The sequence below is a fragment of the Zootoca vivipara genome, chromosome 16, assembly GCF_965207765.1.
Source record: "Zootoca vivipara chromosome 16, rZooViv2.hap1.1, whole genome shotgun sequence".
Lineage (NCBI taxonomy): Eukaryota > Metazoa > Chordata > Lepidosauria > Squamata > Lacertidae > Zootoca > Zootoca vivipara.
This window is the reverse complement of record NC_142599.1, coordinates 12,077,640-12,098,255: the sequence shown is the minus strand read 5'-3', so window position 1 is coordinate 12,098,255 and position 20,616 is coordinate 12,077,640. Positions and strand designations below refer to the sequence as shown.

The following is a 20,616-nucleotide window of genomic DNA, read 5'->3' as shown; positions in this document are numbered from 1 at the left end:
ATTGCAACTTCCAACGTTCGGCACCATTGGATTCCCACAAGTTCTAGAGCTATGAGAGAGGGAGAAAGACTTTCCCCCTATTCACTTTCTCCATGCCATGCCCTGGAAAAACAGGATACCAGACTAGGCAGGCCTTTCGTCTGGCTGGACAGGGCTATTATCATCATCTGCTGTTACTGCTTGACAAAAATTAGCACAAGACGTATGGACGCACATTGCTGTGCAGACAGACGGAAAATCTGCTTCTTGTGCATTTGAAGGCGCTCTCGGAGGAAGCCGTTCCGTTTCGCCGACACCCCGCTTTCCAATCTATATTCAAATGTGAGTGTTCTGAAATTGGGTCAGCAGTGAGAGGAGAGAGGGAGAGAGAAAGCAGAGCAAATAGCCAGCTACCTGTCCAATCAGATATGCAAGGAACCAGGCAACTGACAATTAGCAAAGGGATTACAGGTTTAACCCATCTGCTGGAATCGCCGGCAGGTACGCGGAGAACGCTGTAGCGCTGGTCCAGGAAGAAAAAACAGCGCTAGGCAGATTGCTACAAGGAGCCAACAGGGAATCAGCCTCCCCCACTCCTCTTTTTTGAGCTCCGGTTTCTACACTTGTTGCTGCAGCTCTTATAAGTCAACATGAACATGCCACAGACCTCCAAGTGTCCCTATTTTCCAAGGACAGTCCTGAATTCACAGAAGCCGTCCCGTTTCTGATTTGATCCCGGAGTGTACCGCTTTTCCTTTCTTGTTTAGACATCTTAGTCATGTTTGACTCTCCGTGACCCCATGAACCAGAGCATGCCTTGGAAACTTTCACTTTCTTCTCAAAGCTTCTCCTTTTTTATGTCCATGGCAAAATACTGGAGTGGTTTGCCAGTTCCTTCTCTAGGTGGATCACATTTAGTCTAAACTCTCAGCTATGACCTGTCCATCTTGGGTGGCCCTGCACGGCATACCTCATAGGTTTTTGGAGTTATTCAAGCCCCTTCACCACGACAAGGGAAGTGATCCGCTTTTCCTTATGACGTCCTTATTTTTGTCAGAGAAATGTTGGAGGGTGTGGAGTTATGCAACCCCTGAGCCAAGGAGATAAGTAACTATACAACCTTTTAGAAGACATCCGAAGGCAGCCCTATATAGGGAAGCTTTTTAATGCTTAATGTTTATTATGTTTTTATATATTTTGGAAGCCATCCAGAGTGGCTGGGTCAACCCGGTCAGATGGGCAGGGTATACATATAAAATATAAATGAATGAATGAATGTAGTAATACAGACGTATCTCAGAAGTCAAAAGGAATCTGTTCTGGAAGTCCGTTCAACTTCCAAAAAGTTCGGAAACCAAGGCGGGGCTTCTGATTGGTTCCCGATTGCGCAGGCGCACCAGAAACAATAGTGGAAGACACAATGGATGTTCAGCTTCCAACAAAATGTTTGAAAACCGGAACACTCACTTCTGATTTTCAATTGTTCGGGAGCTGGAACGTTCGTCTCCCAAGGCGTTCGAGAGCCAAGGTACGATTGTAATATAGGACATACCCATTTTCGTTGGAGAAATGTTGGAGGGCATGATGTTAACCAGGGTGTGATAGTGGCTAGAGTGCTGAACTAGAATTTGGGAGCTTGAAGACCCTAGCAGAAGACGGGAAACACTGGATACAGCCCATTATATCTGTTCTGTATGACAACACTTGCATTCGGAACTTCATATAGAAGTCGGCATGGCAGCCGTACAGAGGCAGAGGCTACCCAGGCAATCGTGGTTATCAAGGCAGGAAATAACCGTGTCATGCAAGTGTGGCTAAAAGTCCAGTTCCTGCAGAGGAACACTCAGCAGCTTGGTTGGTTTCTGAATGCTACAATAACACCTGCCAGCTGCATTGTTTGTCCATTGGCCGAGTTTCATTTATCGCCAGAATTATTAACCTTTCAAGACTTATTGAAAATCGATTCCTGCACTCATTTCTAAGTGGGAAGGAAGCCGCCAAGCTCTCTTTTCATGTCCGATCTCTGAGGGATAGTTGTTTACACCAGGATGGAAGACTGGGGTGGAGGTGGGGGTTAGGGGGGAGCAACAATAAATCAGCACAACATGTCACTAAGTGGAGAAAAAGTTGGCAGGGGGGGGGGCTGAGCTGCAGAAATGTGGCCAAGCGAGTGGAGTCTCAAGACCTGAAGCCTTTCTAAAGGGTACTTTCAAAAATCAATGGAAAAGTGCAATGCATCATTCCGGTTGGGTCCCAAGTTGCAGGTTGAATTGAAAGATGATTCTCGGGTTTGGTATAGCCATCCCCTAAATTTCCAGTGTTTGGATGCCGGTGCCATTAGTTTCGTAGTCAAAACAGAATCGCCCATGCACAAGGTGGAGGCATTGAGAGGGGCGGATTTAGGGAATGCAACTGGTTCCCCTGTACTGGGTACCAGGCCAAGGGGGCTGCCCCAGCTTTGACAGAATGGAAGGCAAGAGGCAGGGGATGCTGAATGTTGGCCTTGCCCAGGGCACCGCAAAAATCTGAAAGACCGAAATCCGTCCCTGCTAAGGGAGGCGTGTCCATAAGCAGCCAATGAGTGGTTATATTATGGCCTACAAGCACCCCAATTAGAGAACAGCCTTCACCGAAGGTGTCCTGGGCTTTGAAGATGCTCAAATTCAGGACGAAAGGGAGAAACGTGCTAAGAGGAAGGCACGCTTGGCAAACTCTCAACATGATCAACTCCCGCCTATGTCCCCACTGTGGAAGGACACGAGGATCCAGAATTGGCCTCCACAGTCACTTACGGACTCACTGTTAAAACCATGTTAATAAAAGACAATCTTACTCGGCTACGAGTGATCGCCAAAGCAGTAGAAGAAGACATCTCACAGAATGCTTATTGGGAAAAGCGTAGTGGGAAACAATGAAAACACTGGGTGCTTCAGTTTCAAGAGAACGGGGTGCAAATTCTGTTACATACAACAGAATTCCAAGGAAAGGACAGTTTGACCCTCTGAAAGAAGGAGTGCTCCACACCATTTGCCCTTGTTAGATGCACAGAAAGGAGTAGATCTGCATTGATTGTCGCAATGTATTCCTAATAATTTTTGTATGTTTTTAAGATTAGTGTACAATGATCTTAGGAGGTTTTATCATCTTACAAGGGGGACGGCTGTAACTATCATAAAGGGACCCTGCACTGAATTTTTGACTGAGCTATCGGTGAGAAGGCTCTTTGTGATCAGTCGCAAAAGCTGCAAAAGCAGGCTCCCGTTTCTCATTGGGAGCCCTAAGCCATCCATCTCATGTAGGGACAACAAATGAGTCACTTTACTCTGAGAAATTTAGAAGCTGAGAGCCAGTGTGGGGTAGCATTTAGTTAATGAGACTAAGGGTCCAAGTGTCCACTCAGCCATTAAGCTTGCTAGGTGGTTTGGGGGCCAGTTGTGGCTTCTCAGCCAAACCCGTGCCCCTAAGGTTTGGCTGGTCTTTACTAGGGGCCGAGTATTTAGTGTGACGGGTAGAAGTTTGGAAGGAATCATCCCTGCTTTCTTTTAGCTGTCCCCTAAAGCCCCTTCCGCCATAGAAGGAGGGGGGTTGTGGGCTCCACGAGGCCCTCACGTGCTGGGGGGATGGCTGCCATCCCCCCCCAACCCATTGGCTAGCTCCTGGACGGGCGTTCCCTTGGCACGTCCAATCCGGACGTCCCAAGGGGGTGTGGCTCGCTGATTTAAGCGAGCGCGGCCGGGAGTCTGCCTCTCTTTCCTGGACCCCCCAGCTGCTTCGTTTTCCCGCCCACCCTCCCTTTAGGCAAGGCTCTCCTTTTGACATTGCTATGGACCTTGGTTGGTCGCTGTTGAGGGGCCTGGTAGGAATTTTCCCACTTGGCAAATTGGCTCTGACCTGGTGGTTTTCGCCTACCTCGTAGCAACTCGTCACAACTTTGGTTTTTGGCGGTAGGCATTGGATTATCTCTGAAAGGTTACAAGTGGGGGGGGGGAGGTTGCTGCCATCACCTCCCCCAAAATGCTGAAAGGTACTCCCCTTAAGGAGTCCGGGGTGTGACCATGTCCGAAGCCGTGGTAGGTGAGGGCCTAAGGCACGCCCCTAGTGGTGACCCCGGGGTGAGTTCCTAGTTGATCTGCATCGCGGGGCTCACCCAACGGTGCTTAACCCTTCACAGACTGCCAGCAGAGCGGGCTGGAGTCGGATATAGACGGTTAGATCCAATGCCTAAGCCAATACCTCTCTACACCCGTAATCAATACAGTTGTGGCCTTTTACACCCATTAACCTTATGCAATGTGTCCTGTGTCTTTATTTATTCCGGAAGGGATCGGCGTATCGCCACACAAGAGCTCTGTTACTCAGAAAGGAGATTGCCATGTGAATTTCTTTATTTATTGATGTTTTTATTTATCTTATTGGGATTTTGCATGTTGCCAGCTGCCTTGCTGTATCTCTATGAAATTGCAGTCTACAAATATTTCAATAAATGCATAAGGGAATAACCTTTCCCAAAGGCTGTTGTATTTCCCATCTTCCTCTCTTTCCATGCAAGGAACTAAGCCGAGGGCAGGTTGCTCTAAGTACTAGATCACACCAGTTCAAAAGCTCAGAGAAGCATTCTGGAGTTTAGAGGCGAATGGAATATCCTGAAAAGGAGCACAGCTGCCACTGGCAGAAGAGGAGTAAGACACCTGAAGTGTATCGACAGTCATATTTCTTCCATTGGTTTCAAGTGTCATCAAACCTACTGCCTTTAACTGAATGCCAAATCTGTTTTTAAGGAAGAAAAGCTCAGGAGCAAAACAGAAACAAAACAAAGGCCAGCCCACAATCAAAGGCCAATTACTGTGGGGTTTCATCATTAAGCAGAAGGCATTATTTATTGTCAAAGGCAATTGGAAATGAAAGGCGAAGGCTAATTTATTTCTGCCAAAATGGCTTTGAATATATTTTTTCTTTTTCTTTTTTAAGCCAAGAAAAAAACGCCGCCTTACAGAGGAGGCCTGGCACGTGCCTCTTTATGCTTCTACAAGCTGCAGTCAAATTAAATTGCTTGTCAAAAGTTCCTCAGTCATATTCAAATATGGGGGGAAAACACCAGAAGAAATGCAAAGTGGGGAGGGGAATCCTCGTGAGCAAGTTGCCAAATAATAATGTGCCAGAAAGAGATGCCTACGATTCTTAAAAGATGCAATTGTATAGGTGCTAGGAGACTCAAGTTGTTTAATTGTCATGTAATTCTGAAAAGTTGTCATCCATTTCTTACAAGGATGCAGTATCAGCCGGGGACCTGAGGGGAGCTTCACTTGATGAGACCAAATCCAACAACCTGTTCTCAAAGAGGCCATCATCAGCTTCCCAGAAACACAGTGCCTCTACTGCTGGCAGCTGTACAGTGCACTGGGAGGCCTGCATAAATACTATCCCTCCAGGATAGCCAGCCATTCAGCAGATGCCAGCAAGCCAGAACTGCTCTCCTGCTCTGGGTTCATTGCCAGATTTAGGGCAGTGTGGGCAGTTCCCCTGCACAGGGTGACGAGCCAGAGGGTTCAAAATAATAATAATAAAAGCTATATTTATCTGGGTACCTCCTGAGAGGATCCATAAAAAGCGACTGTACCAAAAGGCAATCTTGTGGAAATCATTTGCCCTTAAATCTGCAGAAAGATTGATACTGGTACACTGGAAGGGCAAAAATATGGCCCCCTTTGACAGATGGATGAATGACGAGACAACTCTTGCAACCCATGAACGGACAGGCGAAGATTATGGATGGATGAATTTAATTACATTTGGGATGTATTTATCAAAACCATAGTGACCCACGAACCAATGTATACACAAGGGAAATAGTAAGTTTATCTACTTGCATATATAGTACATAGTTTTGTAACCTTAATAATGTTTTAGGGTCGTTCTGTTATTGTTGTTTTCCTCGGCTTTTTAAAATGTTTTATATACCCCCCTTTTCTTCTTCTTCTCTTTAATTCACTGTAATACACACACATACAATATGCAACAGTCAATTAAAGTAAAAAAGAATAAATAGTAAATATATGAGAAATATTTTGGGAGGGGAGTGCCAAAGTTTACCCTTGCTCAGGGCTCCGTATTACTTAAAGTCCACCCAGTTTTCACGACCTGTAACAGCAGATAGGTAGGGAAAAGCAAATATACAGCCCAATCCCTTTACCTTGTCTTGTGAGGTCTTCCTCTCTCAGGCATCCCGGCCGATGTCCGACGGTTCACCGTCGAGTACTCCGGATCCAGCTCGTACCCCTCGTCGTCAACCCCGAGGCTGCGGTTATCATCCTCGAGCCCGTATGGCTCCGGCTGGAATCGTTCCGGCTGGGAGCGGTTCAGGTCCGCGTTGCTACCCGTCGGGACCTGGGGTTGGGGTAGCGGGCCGTAGTTATCCCTTCTGCTTGGCAACGTGAAGCTACCATCCTCCGGCCGGTAACTGTTCCCGGGGACGTAGCCGTAGCGCGGGCGGTAATTGACGCCCCGGGACAAGCTACCGTAGTTGTCGGGGAGGTCCCCGTAACCGTCGTGGCCCATGAACGGGCGGTATTGGCTGTCGTGGCCATCGGGATAGGAGTCGTAGCTGTTGTAAGAGCGGGTCAAGGTGGAAGAAGCTTGCGGCGTGATGTAACGCTCCCCGTTCTTCAGGTGTCTCCTGTCTATGGAGTCAGTGTAGCTGCCCATGGGAGATGATCCGTCCATCACAGGGAGCCCGTCAGGCCCAACAGGGACCTGCCGGACAGTTCTGGTTGTGACGGTTTTCACCATTTTTGTCACCTGAGAAGCAGAGAGGAAAGAGAGCCATGAACGTTTTCCTGCCTCTGAACACCATCAGTTGGGCCCACTTTTGTTTTTGTTTTTCAAATAAATTTTTATTATTTTCATTTTTTCGTTTCTTTAACATCATACAGTACATAATAAACAAATATACAACAAATAGCTCTGCCAAGCCTAGACTTCCCTCCCTCCCCTCAGCAGGTAATGTATTTCATTCCACTCGCGCATTTTCCTACTTTAGCTAAAAATCAGTATTGTAGGATTTATTTCAGTCCCGCTAGTGTCTTCAAATTCTTATGATTGCCCTTTACATACACTACAAATCTACTCCATTCTTTCTGGAATCTTGAGCCATCCTGATCTCGGATTCTGCAAGTCAGTTTAGCCACCTCCATATAATCCAACATCTTCGTCTGCCACTCTGCAATAGAAGGTAACTCTTGGGATTTCCACTTTTTGGCTAGCAATATTCCTGCAGCCACTGTGGCGTACATAAACAGTCTTTGGACAACTGTTGCAATTTTATTACCCATCAACCCCAGCAAGAAAGCCTCATGTTTTTTGGGAAATGTATACTTAAATAACTTTTTCAGTTCATTATCAATCAACTCCCAAAAAGTTTTCACCTTATAACAAGTCCACCACATGTGATAAAATTCACCATCTGATGCCTTACATTTCCAGCATGCCTTATTCTATACATTTTGCTAGTTTTACAGGCGTCAAATACCAACAATACATCATCTTCATTACGTTCTCCTTCAATGCCACACATGTCGTAAATTTTAGATTTTCATTCCATAATTTTTTCCATGCATCAAACTCGATATTATACCCAAAATCAATTGAGATTGGGCCCACTTTCGAAATCATTTTAACATTTTAACCCGATCACACAAAGCACATCCACCTGGGAGCTGCAGGTAACCCTCCACCTCATTGGTGGGGCCATAGCTCAGAGTTAAATATAGCTCAGTCGGTAGAGCATTAGGCTGTACCTCTATCTCGCGGTTGTGGGTTCGAGCCCTACCTGTACATCGAATGAAATATTCCTGCAATGAAGGGAGTTAGCCTAGATAGCCCACATGGTCCCTTCCAGCTTTGCAATTCTATGATTCTGTGTAGACACTGCTCAGCGAGGTGGTCTGACTCTGTATAAAACAGCTTCCTACATCCTCATTAAAAACCAGTTTGTCCAGCTCACAGTTTGATTTAAATTCATCCAAACGATCCTCAGCAATTCCCCACCCAGCATCCAGAACGTTACTAGCTGCTGTGCCTGTATAAAATATACTTAAGTATAAAATATACTTAAGTGTAAAATGTACTTAAGTATAAAATGTACTTAAGAAGACTAAGAAACACATTGTTACTGGAATGTGAATTATTTATTTTCACCAGCAATTATGATTTTTAAGCTTAAACACCCAGAGAGTTTAAATAATAATTTTTTTAAAAAAAAACACACCACATGTAAGGGGATAAACTTGTGGACGAACTTGAAATCATTCAAAGTTCACCCCAAAATGAATTTAATTCATGCAAAGTTCACCTGGCTGTTATGGGAATTACTTTCAGGGGTAGGTCAAATTGTTTAGAATGAATTCCGTGGTCTTCATTGAACTAGTTCGTTCCAAGTGAACGAAACCCCCTGAGCTTCATCCTTTCCCTCCATTCACAGGCCCTCTAGCTCCTCCCATTTAGAACACTCACATTCTTTCTTTTCCTTTGGAGTAAGGATACAGGAGTCAGCTGTATGTCATCTAGCCTGGTGACAACACCCCTCCTTTCTGAACTGTATTTAAGCCAGGCTCCTTTGGGTGCAGGACAGCCAGAAACCCATCTCTTACTTTGCTTTGTATTCATGTATTTAAACCTAGATTGTTGTGGTTTTTGTCTGTAATGTTGAATTTATTCTGCATTTGTTAATTTGTTGACCTGGCGTGCTATGGTCCATGGGGTCACGAAGAGTCGGACACGACTAAACGACAACAAATTTGTTGAATTTGCTGACACGCTCTGAAAATTGCTATATTTGTATTTTGATGTTTTGAATGTTTGCTCTAAGCCGCTTTTCATTGTGGAAAAGCAACATCTAAGTAAACAGTAGCAAAGCCATCAACAAAACTCCCCCCACTTTTAAAGATCACTGGAACACCTAAAAGCAAAGGCCACCAGGAATCACATAATGTAACATTTTCCTGGGGACATCTGTTACTCACCCAACGCCTCCTTTAAGGCTCAACCATTTCACAGTGGTGTAATATAGCAGGGCAGGGAGGAATGGACTTTAATATTGGTGCAGATAATTTGCTTCCAGAGCACGCCACGGCCACTTCCAATTTACTGCCAAAAGCAATTTCTGTAGTCGCCGTGAGTCAAATTTGTTGATTTCATGCACCGGAGTTCAAGACCCATCTCTTTTATTTATTTTTAAACAGGCCTGTTAGCAAATTTATCAAGGACGGCAACAGTGGTTCACAGCAGAATATTCAGTACAGTCCATGCACACCAATGACATGGGCAGTCACCTAATAAAGATGGCAGGCAATCGTCTGTCTCTGTGTCGGCGCTGGAGACCTTTGCTCAAACAGAGACTAACATGCATGCTGAAACAACAGCCAGGTGCAGAGATACATGCAGTGCAATGAAGGGAAGGGACACTGGTCAACGGCAGAACATCCGCCTTGCATGAACATACCCTCCAACATTTCTCCGATGAAAATGGGGACGTCCCATTCCATAATGATAATTTTACTGTTTATACCCCACACATCTGACTAGGTTGCCCCAGCAACTCTGGGCAGCTTCCAACATATATAAAAATGTAATAAAAAAAGTAAACATTATTTTTAAAAATGTCCTTGTATAGGATTGCCTTCAGACGGCTCGGGGGTCAGATAACTCCATACCCTCCAACATTTCTCCAATGAAAATAGAGACATCCTAAGGAAAAGTGGCCACTGGTCCCATCACTTCCTGGCAAATAGAAGGGGAAGAAATGGAGGCAGTGAGAGATTTTACTTTCTTGGGCTCCTTGATCACTGAAGATGGTGACAGCAGTCACAAAAATAAAATACGCCTGCTTCTTGGGAGAAAAGCAATGACAAACCTAGACAACATCTTAAAAAGCAGAGACATCACCTTGCCTACAAAGGTCCGTATAGTTAAAGCTATGGTTTTCCCAGTAGTGATGTATGGAAGTGAGAGCTGGACCATAAAGAAGGCTGATCGCCGAAGAATTGATGCTTTTGAATTATGGTGCTGGAGGAGACTCTTGAGAGTCCCATGGACTGCAAGAAGATCAAACCTATCCTTTCTGAAGGAAATCAGCCCTGAGTGCTCACTGGAAGGACAGATCGTGAAGCTGAGGCTCCAATACTTTGGCTAACTCATGAGAAGAGAAGAATCCTTGGAAAAGACCCTGATGTTGGGAAAGATTGAGGGCACTAGGAGAAGGGGACGACAGAGGACGAGATGGTTGGACAGTGTTCTCGAAGCTACAAACATGAGTTTGACCAAACTGCAGGAGGCAGTGCAAGACAGGAGTGCCTGGCATGCTATGGTCCATGGGGTCACGAAGAGTTGGACACGACTAAACAACAACAACAAAGAAAAGTGGGGCATTCCGGGATCAAATCAGAAACCGGGATGGCTTCTCTAAATCAGGGGCATCCCTGAAAAATAGGGACACTTCGAGGGTCTGCAGAAGGTCACAGGTTCAATCCCCAGCATCTCCAGGTATAGCTGGGAATGTCCCCTGCCAGAAAACCCGGAGAGCCTCTGCCAGTCCTTGTAGACAATACTGAGGAAGATGTAATGGTCTGACTTGGTAAACAGCAGCTCCCTGTGTCTATAAGAACATACTGGCCCTGCTGCATACGGGCAAAGGTCTATCCAGCTTCCTGTTTTCCACAGTTGCCCACTAGATAGAGGCCACTTGGAAACCCACAAACAGAAAATGAAAGCAGCAGCCTAGCAGGTAAGAAAGGGAAAGGACCCTTGGACGGCTTTCAGGCCGAGGGAGCCGGAGTTTGCCCACAGACAGCTTTCCAGGTCATGTGGCCAGTGTGACTAAACCACTTCTGGTGCAACGGGACACCGTGACGGAAACCAGAGCGCACAGAAACACCGTTTGCCTTCCCATCGCAGAGGTATCTATTTATCTACTTGCACTGATGTGCTTTCAAACTGCTAGGTTGGCAGGAGGTGGGACAGAGCAACGGGAGCCCACTCTGTCACGGGGATTCGAATCGCCGACCTTCTGATCGGCAAGCCCAAGAGGCTTGGCGGTTTAGACCACAGCGCCACCCGCAATCTACCTCTGAGGCTGGAGGTACCATATAACCATCAGAACAGGTGACCATTGAAAGAGTTACTCTCCAAAGGATAAATGTAAAGGTGCACTATAAGCTTTTCCTACTGGAACGAAGAGCAACTAGAGGAGGAGAAAACTGGAGGAGGAGAAAGATTCCCCTCCCCACCTAAAGCAACAACAATGTAAGAACACAGCAAATTCAGGCCACTGTTCCACCTACACCTGCCTTGTTGACACTGGCTGGCAGCAATTATCCAGGTTTTTAGACTGGGTTCTCTCCCAGCCTACTTGGAGATACTGGGAATTGAACCTGGGACTTTTGCATGCGAGGTAGCACTAAGCTGCGACCCTTCTGTAGGTGCTAGCCACCTGCCCCAAGGCAATGCCTCCTCTCCCTGCCACATTCTCTGGGCTGGTGTTCAAAGCAATGGGAGGGTCAATCCCAGATCTCCAGTGCCTTGTCCATATTGGTTATCAGATGGTGGAGAGCGGTGTTACTTCACCTCCTTGCATCACTAATAATGCGACTTTTGCAAGCAAATTCCTCTAATGTAATGCACGTAACCCAGTAATGTAATGCAACCCAGGTAGCGCTGTGGGTTAAACCACTGAGCCCAGGGCTTGCTGATCAGAAGGTCAGCGGTTCGAATCCCTGTGACGGGGTGAGCTCCCGTTGCTCGGTCCCAGCTCCTGCCAACCTAGCAGTTCGAAAGCACGTCAAAATGCAAGTAGATAAATAGGAGCCGCTACAGCGGGAAGGTAAACGGCGTTTCCGTGTGCTGCTCTGGTTCGCCAGAAGTGGCTTTGTCATGCTGGCCACATGACCTGGAAGCTGTAGGCCGGCTCCCTCAGCCAATAATGCGAGATGAGCGCCGCAACCCCAGAGTTGGTCACGACTGGACCTAATGGTCAGGGGTCCCTTTACCTTTACTGCATGTTATTTTCAGTAATTAAAGCTAATAATGACATGCATTTCATGCACAATTCATCCTAATAGGCTCTCTTTTTTCAGTACATGTTACCGGACTGGAGAATCACATTACGAAATTCAGAGCAGTGCGAATTTCAAAGGATGGCTGCGTCTCTGTTCATGGATTGTTTCGGGAACCCTTCATTGTGAACTGAGCTGACTTTCTCCCCCGGCCCTAGTTAGGACCCAATTGAGGCTAGATGTTTGGAGACAAGCAGCAGCAGACATAATTATAAAAGCTGATCTGTCCCAAGGGCAATCTTTTGTGTCTCCTTCCTGCGTGTCTCCAGTAGAGATTGGCTTAGAACATAAGATGAGACCTGCTCTAGATGATGCCATTGGCCCATCTAGTCCAGCATCCTGGTTTTACGGAAGCCAGCCTGCAAGTAGGGCCTAAGCGCAACAGGAATTCTCCCCATTTGGTATCCCTAGAAACTGGTAATCGGAAGCATATCTCCTGCAACTGTGGCGGCAGAGCATAACCATCATGGCTAGTAGCCATTGAGGACCTCATCCTTCACAATTTCGTCCAAGTTGATGGACATCAGTACTTCTTGTGGGAGCAAATTCCATAGTTCAAATATGTGCTGTGTGAAGAAGCAATTTCTCTTGCCTGTCCCGAAGCTTCCAGCATTCAGTTTCCTTGGCTTGAGTCTCAAAGTAGCTTTTTTACTCCTTGACTACAAAACGTTTCATTGTCCCACCCAGGGTGGGAGTAGAAAATTCCACAGGGCTTTACAATAGCAATAACAAGTACTTTTTCATTTTTATTTTTTACCGCACAATACTTAGCCACTATCCATGCTTGAGGTTTGTCCATAAAAGGAGCAAAACACAGCTATTTTAATTTCTTCTCCATTTGAGAGATTATATTAGCTTCCACGAGCCGAGAAGAAGCCAACAATCTTGAAAAAGGAGATTAAATGCTCTTTTATGAGCTTCCACCCCCCTCCCTTTGAAAAACGACAGCTTTACAAATCAACATGCATTTGAAAACGCAACGACTGTCGGTCCATCTGCAGTCCGAATCTTAAGATCAGTGCTCAGCTGGTTAGTCTGCACATGGTGCGCTCAGTGATTCGGAAGTTAAAAGCGAAGGGGAGGGGGAGAGGCATTTGTGACCTAAAGCGACTGATTAAAAAAATATTGATCAGGCAACAGATTAGCCAAGTCGCGGCAGAATAAATTTTTTTAAAAAACACACACCATGAAATAATTAGAGCGTGCTGTTTTGAGAGCAAGCTACGAAACATATGTCCTCGGCTCCAGCATTGTGTTGACAGAGGAGCAAGCCACCCCAAGCAGCGAGCATCTTTCCCCCCAAGACATGTGCAAGCAAATGATACTTCTGCCTAATGAGGTCCCGCAAAGTCCATAAAAAGCTGCAAGTCGAGATCCCCCGCCGGAGGAATAATTAAGCCACTCCGTGAGCCAACCTCGCGTTACACCAGCAGCAACAGTGACTCCACTACCCTAAGATCTACAAAGGACTCGCTGTGCCCCAAGAGGGTTTCGTCAGCAATTATGCTTTCCTCGGCAGCGCCAGTCTGTTCTTCCTTTTAACTGTTTCGGGATAATTTATACCAAGGAGCGAGAGCCACACCTAGGACAGCCGTAGCAGACTCACGGATCTGGAATGTTGGTCACATTTCAAACGTAGCATTTTTAGGTCAGCAACGAGGTCAAGAAGGAGAACAGGTTGGGGGGTTGGAGGAAAGGACTATGCCAGGCATAGGCAAACTCGGCCCTCCAGATGTCTTGGGACTACAACTCCCATCATCCCTAGCTAACAGGACCAGTGGTCAGGGATGATGGGAATTGTAGTCCCAAAACATCTGGAGGGCTGAGTTTGCCTATGCCTGACCTATGCATTCCATTTCCCTGGCTATTAGTTCCTGCATTGTAGCTGAGCTTTCACAAGATGCAAAAGCCACTTCCAGAAACCAAACAGAATACTGCACATGTTTCGCACTCATTTCCATGTTGTTACCTGTTGCATCGCCTTATCCCATATATTCCCACTCGGCCACTTTGATCTGTGGAACTGGCGTGGTTACAAGTGCCATTTAATACTCAATCTGTCTTTAAGTGTGGTAGCATCTACACTTTGGAACTCCCTGCCTACTACCGGTAACATCAGGCAGGCACCTCCCCTGTACTCTTTTTGGTACCTTCAAAAACATTTTTGGTAAGACAACAGAGATAAGTAGAATGTGGACATGTCTTTTTAAAAGTTTCTCGCCAGTTTTAAGGTTTTTTAAAAAATGTTTTAAATAGTTGTTTTTAACTCTTGTTGCTGATAATGCTATTGTTTTTATTCCAGTGTGGTGTAAGTGGTTAAGAGCGGTAGACTCGTAATCTGGGGAACCGGGTTCACGTCTCCACTCCTCCGCATGCAGCTGCTGGTTGACCTTGGGCTAGTCACACTTCTCTGAAGTCTCTCAGCCCCACTCACCTCACAGAGTGTTTGTTGTGGGCGAGGAAGGGAAAGGAGACTGTTAGCCACTTGGAGACTCCTTTGGGTAGTGATAAAGCGGGATATCAAATCCGAACTCGAACTCCTCCTCCTCCTCCTCCTCCTCCTCCTCTTCTCTTTGCAAACCTCTTTGAGGGTTTTACTTTCAGGCGGCGTATAAATTTTATGCAATTAAATAAATAAGTACAGCACATAGATTTTTATTCCAGGAAAAGAAACGTTTGCAGCCTCCTTGACCTGGAAAATTGCAGGAGCAAAACCATGAAAACTGGGGAGGTGTATTGGCATATCATTCTCTCCTGCTGTTTTCATGGGTGAATCATGGAGGGACAGAAGCACATGTGGGTGGAAAGGCAGCAGCGCTCAAGGGTTTCAGGCAAGGAGATTTCCCCAAGCCCTGTCTGGAGATGCTGTGGGTTGACAGCTAGGACCTCCCGCGTGCAAAGCAGAAGCTCCAATCAGCAAGCAACACCTCTTCCTCCCTGCTCCTGGTCTGGGCTTAGATGGGTGACATATTCAGAAACACATATTCTCTTCATCTCAGGTTCCATAACGGTGGAAAGGCAGGAAACAAACACAGGAAAATAACTAAAAGGGGGTGAGAGCTCTACCACTGCAGAGGAGTCACCAGTCGAGTTCTTTGACGGGCTTTTCATCATTTGCTCTTGGCATACAGATGGCCTCCTGGAGCGGGCAGACTGTGCCCATACCAGCTGTTCCCCATGAAATGCCCTGGAAACAGTTGCTTCCAGTCAAATCGCATCCCAGAACCATCCCTCAGTGGGGGCTCCGGTTCTCGTTAACTTTCCCTTGCAAGAAAAGGCCATTTCTCCTTCCTAGGAGACAGAACCCTCCTGCTCAATGATATTCTGCAAAATGCTGGGCTGGTTAATGAATCCACTTCAACAAAATCCCCGGAATCTCGCAAGGTGCATTTTGCAGGGACGTTCCTAGGAGGAACTCAACTAATAACATTTTTTTAAAGAGGGTTTGCTTTAATCTTTTGGCTTGCTTGGCAAACAGCCACAGCAACAACTGTGTGGTGATGTGACTGAAATATTGAGGATGATTATAAAACGCGGCAGCCCCCAAATGCTGGTGTGTGTGTGTGTTGTGTTTGAGTCCGTAGATCAGGGGTAGAGCACCTGCCATTCATTCAGAAAATCCCAAATTCAATCTGTGGCATCTCCAGGGAAGGCTGGAAAAAAGTCCCTGTCTGGAACCCCAGAGAGCAACTGCCTGTCAGTGTAGACAGTCTTATTCCTCTTCTTCTTCTTCTTTGGCGATCACTCATAGCCAAGTAAGATTGTCTTCCATAAACACGATTTTAACAATGGGTCCGTAAGTGACTGTGGAGGCCAATTCTGGATCCACACGTCCTTCCACAGTGGGGACATTGGTTTCCAGGCGGGAGTTGATCATATTGAGACAATGGCCCAACTCATGTTATTCCTCCATCGCAGGGGGTTGGACTAGATGACCCTTGGGGTCCCTCCCAACTCTACAATTCTGTGTTCCTATGAAGAGCCTCTTGTCTTGCCCCAAAGTTCTTCAGTTGTGAGTTGCCCTTTGTTACCCCAACCATCCAGGTATGGTTCATTTTGAGGGTTTTTTTATGGCAGGAATTGCAACTACTGCAACTTCTTTCACTCCGATTTCATCAGAGACATAATTACAAAAGAAAACATACCTTTAAAGGAAAATGATATATCTATTTGTAACTGGCTAGGCCACCTTTCGGGAAAGATTTCCCAATGTCAGCTTCCAACAAACACACACCACGAAAGCAGCAAGTTCAATAATTCAGCAGGGTTTCAAACCACAAATTAAAAACGTTCTAAATGTCACCAACAACTAACTAATTGACAATAAACCACTTAAAAATACAGTTCGAGCCACCACAACGACCACGTATACTGTACGATATTCTCAATTAAAGTTTTCCGAAACATCTTCAAAGCTGTTTTGAAGGCCAAAATGGACAGGGCCCCTCTCTAACCACTCGCACCTGGCAACCAGAAGGGAAGGTGACTCGGGGTGCAAAAGGTTCCCCACACCTGCGTTAAACAGATAATATAAATGCTCTCCACACCTACCTTCCTGCTCCTAACCACTGAGATGATTGAGTGGGTATGCTGGCGAGACAATATAACACCGGTCCTGAAAGACCTACATTGGCTCCCAGGACGTTTCCGAGCACAATTCAAAGTGTTGGTGCTGACTTTTCAAGCCCAAATGGCCTCAGCCCAGTATACCTGAAGGAGCATCTCCACCCCCATCGCTCAGCCAGAACACTGAGGTCCAGCCCCGCGGGCCTTCTTGCGGTTCCCTCCCTGCAAGAAGCAAAGCTACAGGGAACCAGGCAGAGGGCCTCCTCGGTAGTGGCGCCTGTCCTGTGGAACGCCCTCCCACCAGATGTCAAGGAAATAAACAACTATCTGACTTTTAGAAGACATCTGAAGGCGGCCCTGTTTAGGGAGGTTTTTAATGTTTGATGTTTTACTGTGCTTTTAATTCTGTTGGGAGCTGCCCAGAGTGGTTGGGGAAAGCCAGCCAGATGGGCATGGTATAAATTATTATTATTAATCAACGTTCATTTCTTCAAGTGCATGGAACACAAACATGAATGCCAAACAAGACTGAACCAGTTTCTTCTCTGCTCAAATGAAGCCATCAGACACTAAGTAGGATGCATGGTTGGGTACGAAGGAAGGGTGTTCCCCTCCCCCACTCCTTTTAAAGCTTGAGATGACTTAAATAATTTATAGAAACTTCCAAAACTGGAACAAGTTTCTCTGTCTCTCTCTCTCTCCCACCCCAAATTGTGTCATAAAACAGAAAATAAGTAAGGAGAAAGCACTCAAGTATAAAAGCATTTTGACATTTCCGAGAGCTTACTTTTGACATATAGACTGTAAAATTACCAAGCTGAAAAGGTACAAGCCATTACCTTGTTAACAGGAGGCTATGAAAGAACATACCCTTTAGAAGTCTATGAAATGGGGAGGTCAAGCTTCTCTCCCAAATGTCCACTTATGCTGAAAGTGGCGGAGCTTTTCTGAGAAAGGCCAAGGAAGGCTGTTTCCCAGGGAAATCTGAATGAGGTGGGCAACTGTGCTTTGAGGGGACCATCATTGCTTGCCTTCATCAAGACTAGTGGCCTGATCAGAAGGTGGGTGGGTGAATCCTGATTCCTCCAGACCGCCATTATTTTCAGGATTCAGGAACATACCGGAAATATTAAAAGGTAAAGGGACCCCTGACCCTTAGGTCCAGTCGTGACCGACTCTGGGGTTGCGCCGCTCATCTCTCGTTATTGGCCGAGGGAGCCAGCATACAGCTTCCAGGTCATGTGGCCAGCATGACAAAGCTGCTTCTGGCGAACCAGAACAGCGCACGGAAACGCCGTTTACCTTCCCACTGTATCTACTTGCATTTTGATGTGCTTTCGAACTGCTAGGTTGGCAGGAGCTGGGACCGAGCAACCGGAGCTCACCCCGTCGCGGGGATTCAAACCACCGACCTTCTGATCAGCAAGCCCTAGGCTCAGTGGTTTAACCCAAGCGCCACCGGAAATACAGCTTTGTGCAAATAAAGCCATCCAAGAACTTTAATACACTTTGAAGAACAACCTCCACAAGAAATCGCACTAAAAAGTGCTGGGTGAACTAACGGGAAGGTGTGTAAACAGCCTGCAAGCAAATTTGAGATGAAGATTCGATAAAGACCAGGGAAAATCTAACCCCCGTGTAAGATTGGTGCAAGCAAATTGGGGATGAAGGCTCAATAAATAGGTCATCTCGAGAGGAGACTCCGTAAAGAAGAAGAAGAAGAAGAAGAAGAAGAAGAAGAAGAAGAAGAAGAAGAAGAAGAAGAAGAAGAAGAAGAAGAGGAGTTTGGATTTGATTTCCTGCTTTATCACTACCCGAAGGAGTCTCAATCTCCTTTCCCTTCCTCCCCCACAACAGACACCCTGTGAGGTAGGTGGGGCTAAGAGAGACTTCAGAGAAGTGTGACTAGCCCAAGGTCACCCAGCAGCTGCATGTGGAGGAGGGGAGACGCGAACCTGGTTCCCCAGATTACGAGTCTACCGCTCTTAACCACTACACCACACTGGGATTGCCTGTACCCATATTAGCCTTCCCACATTCCAAGATCTGCTTCAGAGGCCTGACTTGTTGACAGCATTCTTTGGGTGAATCCATTGCTGCTTCAAATGGATGTGACCTCAGCCATGACCTGACCAGGTGCTTCCAGGAGCTTCCTTCTCCTCCTGAGTTGTCTCACATGCGCTTTTTCAGTAGCCCTGGAGCTCTTGCCTGGCTCACTGACTCCTTTGCTCCTAGGCCTTGGAGGAGGTGAGGTGTGTGATCTCATAGCCAGACATGAGCCCAGGTAAGGATTCCCAGTCTTAGGGCAAGGATGTCCACATTGAATGGCACTTTGAAGCCACTGAAAGTCTGGAAATCAGGTGTGTGTGTGGGGGGGGGGTGAGAGTCCTGACTCCTTTGCTCCTCCTCTGAGTAGACCTCAGGTTTGAGGTCCGGGCAAAGGCTGAGCACAAATACCTTGCATGCATTTGAGAAAGAACAGGCCCGGGAGGGGGAGAGATTAATTATGCTCACTGCAGCAAAGGCAGATCATGATAAAGATATAGAAGAGTGAGAGAGTGTAAGAGACATATTTCAGATTTCATCAGACACCTTTTTATGCAGAGATTCCCCAGCCCTTAAAAACAACCAACCAACCAACCAACCACGGGCTCCTTTTAATCAGCCACAGTATTAAGTCTGCTGAAGGGAGGCGGGGAAGGTAAACGGTTTGTGCCTTCCCTGCCCAAGGTGACCTTCATTGTTTTAACATGCTAAAATGTTTGGCTTTCAAGAGCGATTGCAGAGATTGGCGAGTGCTACCTCTGAAAGAGTCCTTTGTGCTTTGAATGATACTGACGCAGGGTCCTAGCTGGCAAGGTACATTAGATGAAAGGAGCAAAACAGGAGCTTGGAAAAGCAATTATTCACAGAAGCTCTCTCTCTCTCTCTCTCTCTCTCTCTCTCTCTCTCTCTCTGTGTGTGTGTGTGTGTGTGTACACACGCTCTCTCACACACATCTCATATGGGGGAAAGCCTGTGCTTGCAACTCAATGGCATGGTTTCGAAACAGGATTAAGGCAGTGGTGGATAGTGCCCCTTGCATCCAGGTTGTAGGGCACCCACCTTGCATCCAGGTTCAACCCCCAGCATCTCCAGCAAGGGCTGGGAGAGAGTCCCCTGCCTGAAACCCTAAAGAGCTGCTGCCAGTCAGTGCAAGGCAATACTGAGCTAGGTGGACCAATGGTCTGACTCAGTAGGAGGCAGCTTCCCATGTCTTAAGGGAAGGGCCAGATCTCAGTGGCAGAGAACCATGTTTGCATGCAGAAGGTCCCAGGTTCAATGCTTGTCATCTGCAGGGAGGAAGAGGAGATAAACTCCAACAGGAGCCTTAGAAAACGGCACAATGTGGCTGTTGAGTGTTCAGCCTTTAATGCAAGGGTGTTTCTGGGCTACAACTCCCCTCGCCTCTAACCAATGGGCCAGGCTGGCTGCAGCTGATGGTAACTGGATGGTCACAGGCTCCCCATTCTTGGTCTAAACTCAGAAGTAGCAACTCTGCAGAGTCTCCACCGGGCATCTTCCCTCGCCAAGGATTGAACCCGGGGCCTTTTGCCTGCAGTGCATGTGTGCTCCACCACTGAGCCCCTCCAGAATAGGATGCCCGCCTTTGTTTTAAATGATTTCTCTGCTCCCTTGCTGGGAAAAAGATATCAGGTATCATATACATTTCGCTTTCAACCGCAAATATGTTTCTTATCAGTGGTATGACTATTCTGGGCAAACTCTTGTCATCTGTGTGCCTGTCTTTCTTTATCTAACAGTTAGCGTGCAACAGAGGCCCCTGCTAGTTCCATGAAGCACAATGCCCATTAAAGTTCAATCCTCCATCTTATCTCCCTGCAAGGCTTATGTTGCAGCCTCGTCAAACATGGCACCTCAGTTCTGATCCTCCCTCCCTCCTTCTCCCTTTCTAAGGAGGAGCTGG

At 46.6% G+C, this 20,616-nt stretch overlaps 1 protein-coding gene across 42 annotated transcripts in view; it reads right to left on the bottom strand.

The window, feature by feature from the left end:
* ARVCF (ARVCF delta catenin family member) overlaps positions 1 to 20,616 on the bottom strand; it is a 552,351-nt gene that overhangs the window by 136,437 nt on the left and 395,298 nt on the right. For all 42 annotated transcript variants that reach the window (XM_035098127.3, XM_035098131.3, XM_035098129.3 and 39 more), the window contains one exon: positions 6,170 to 6,774. In XM_035098127.3, coding sequence (XP_034954018.1) covers positions 6,170 to 6,774 — 605 coding nt within the window. The remainder of the gene's footprint in view (positions 1 to 6,169; positions 6,775 to 20,616) is intronic.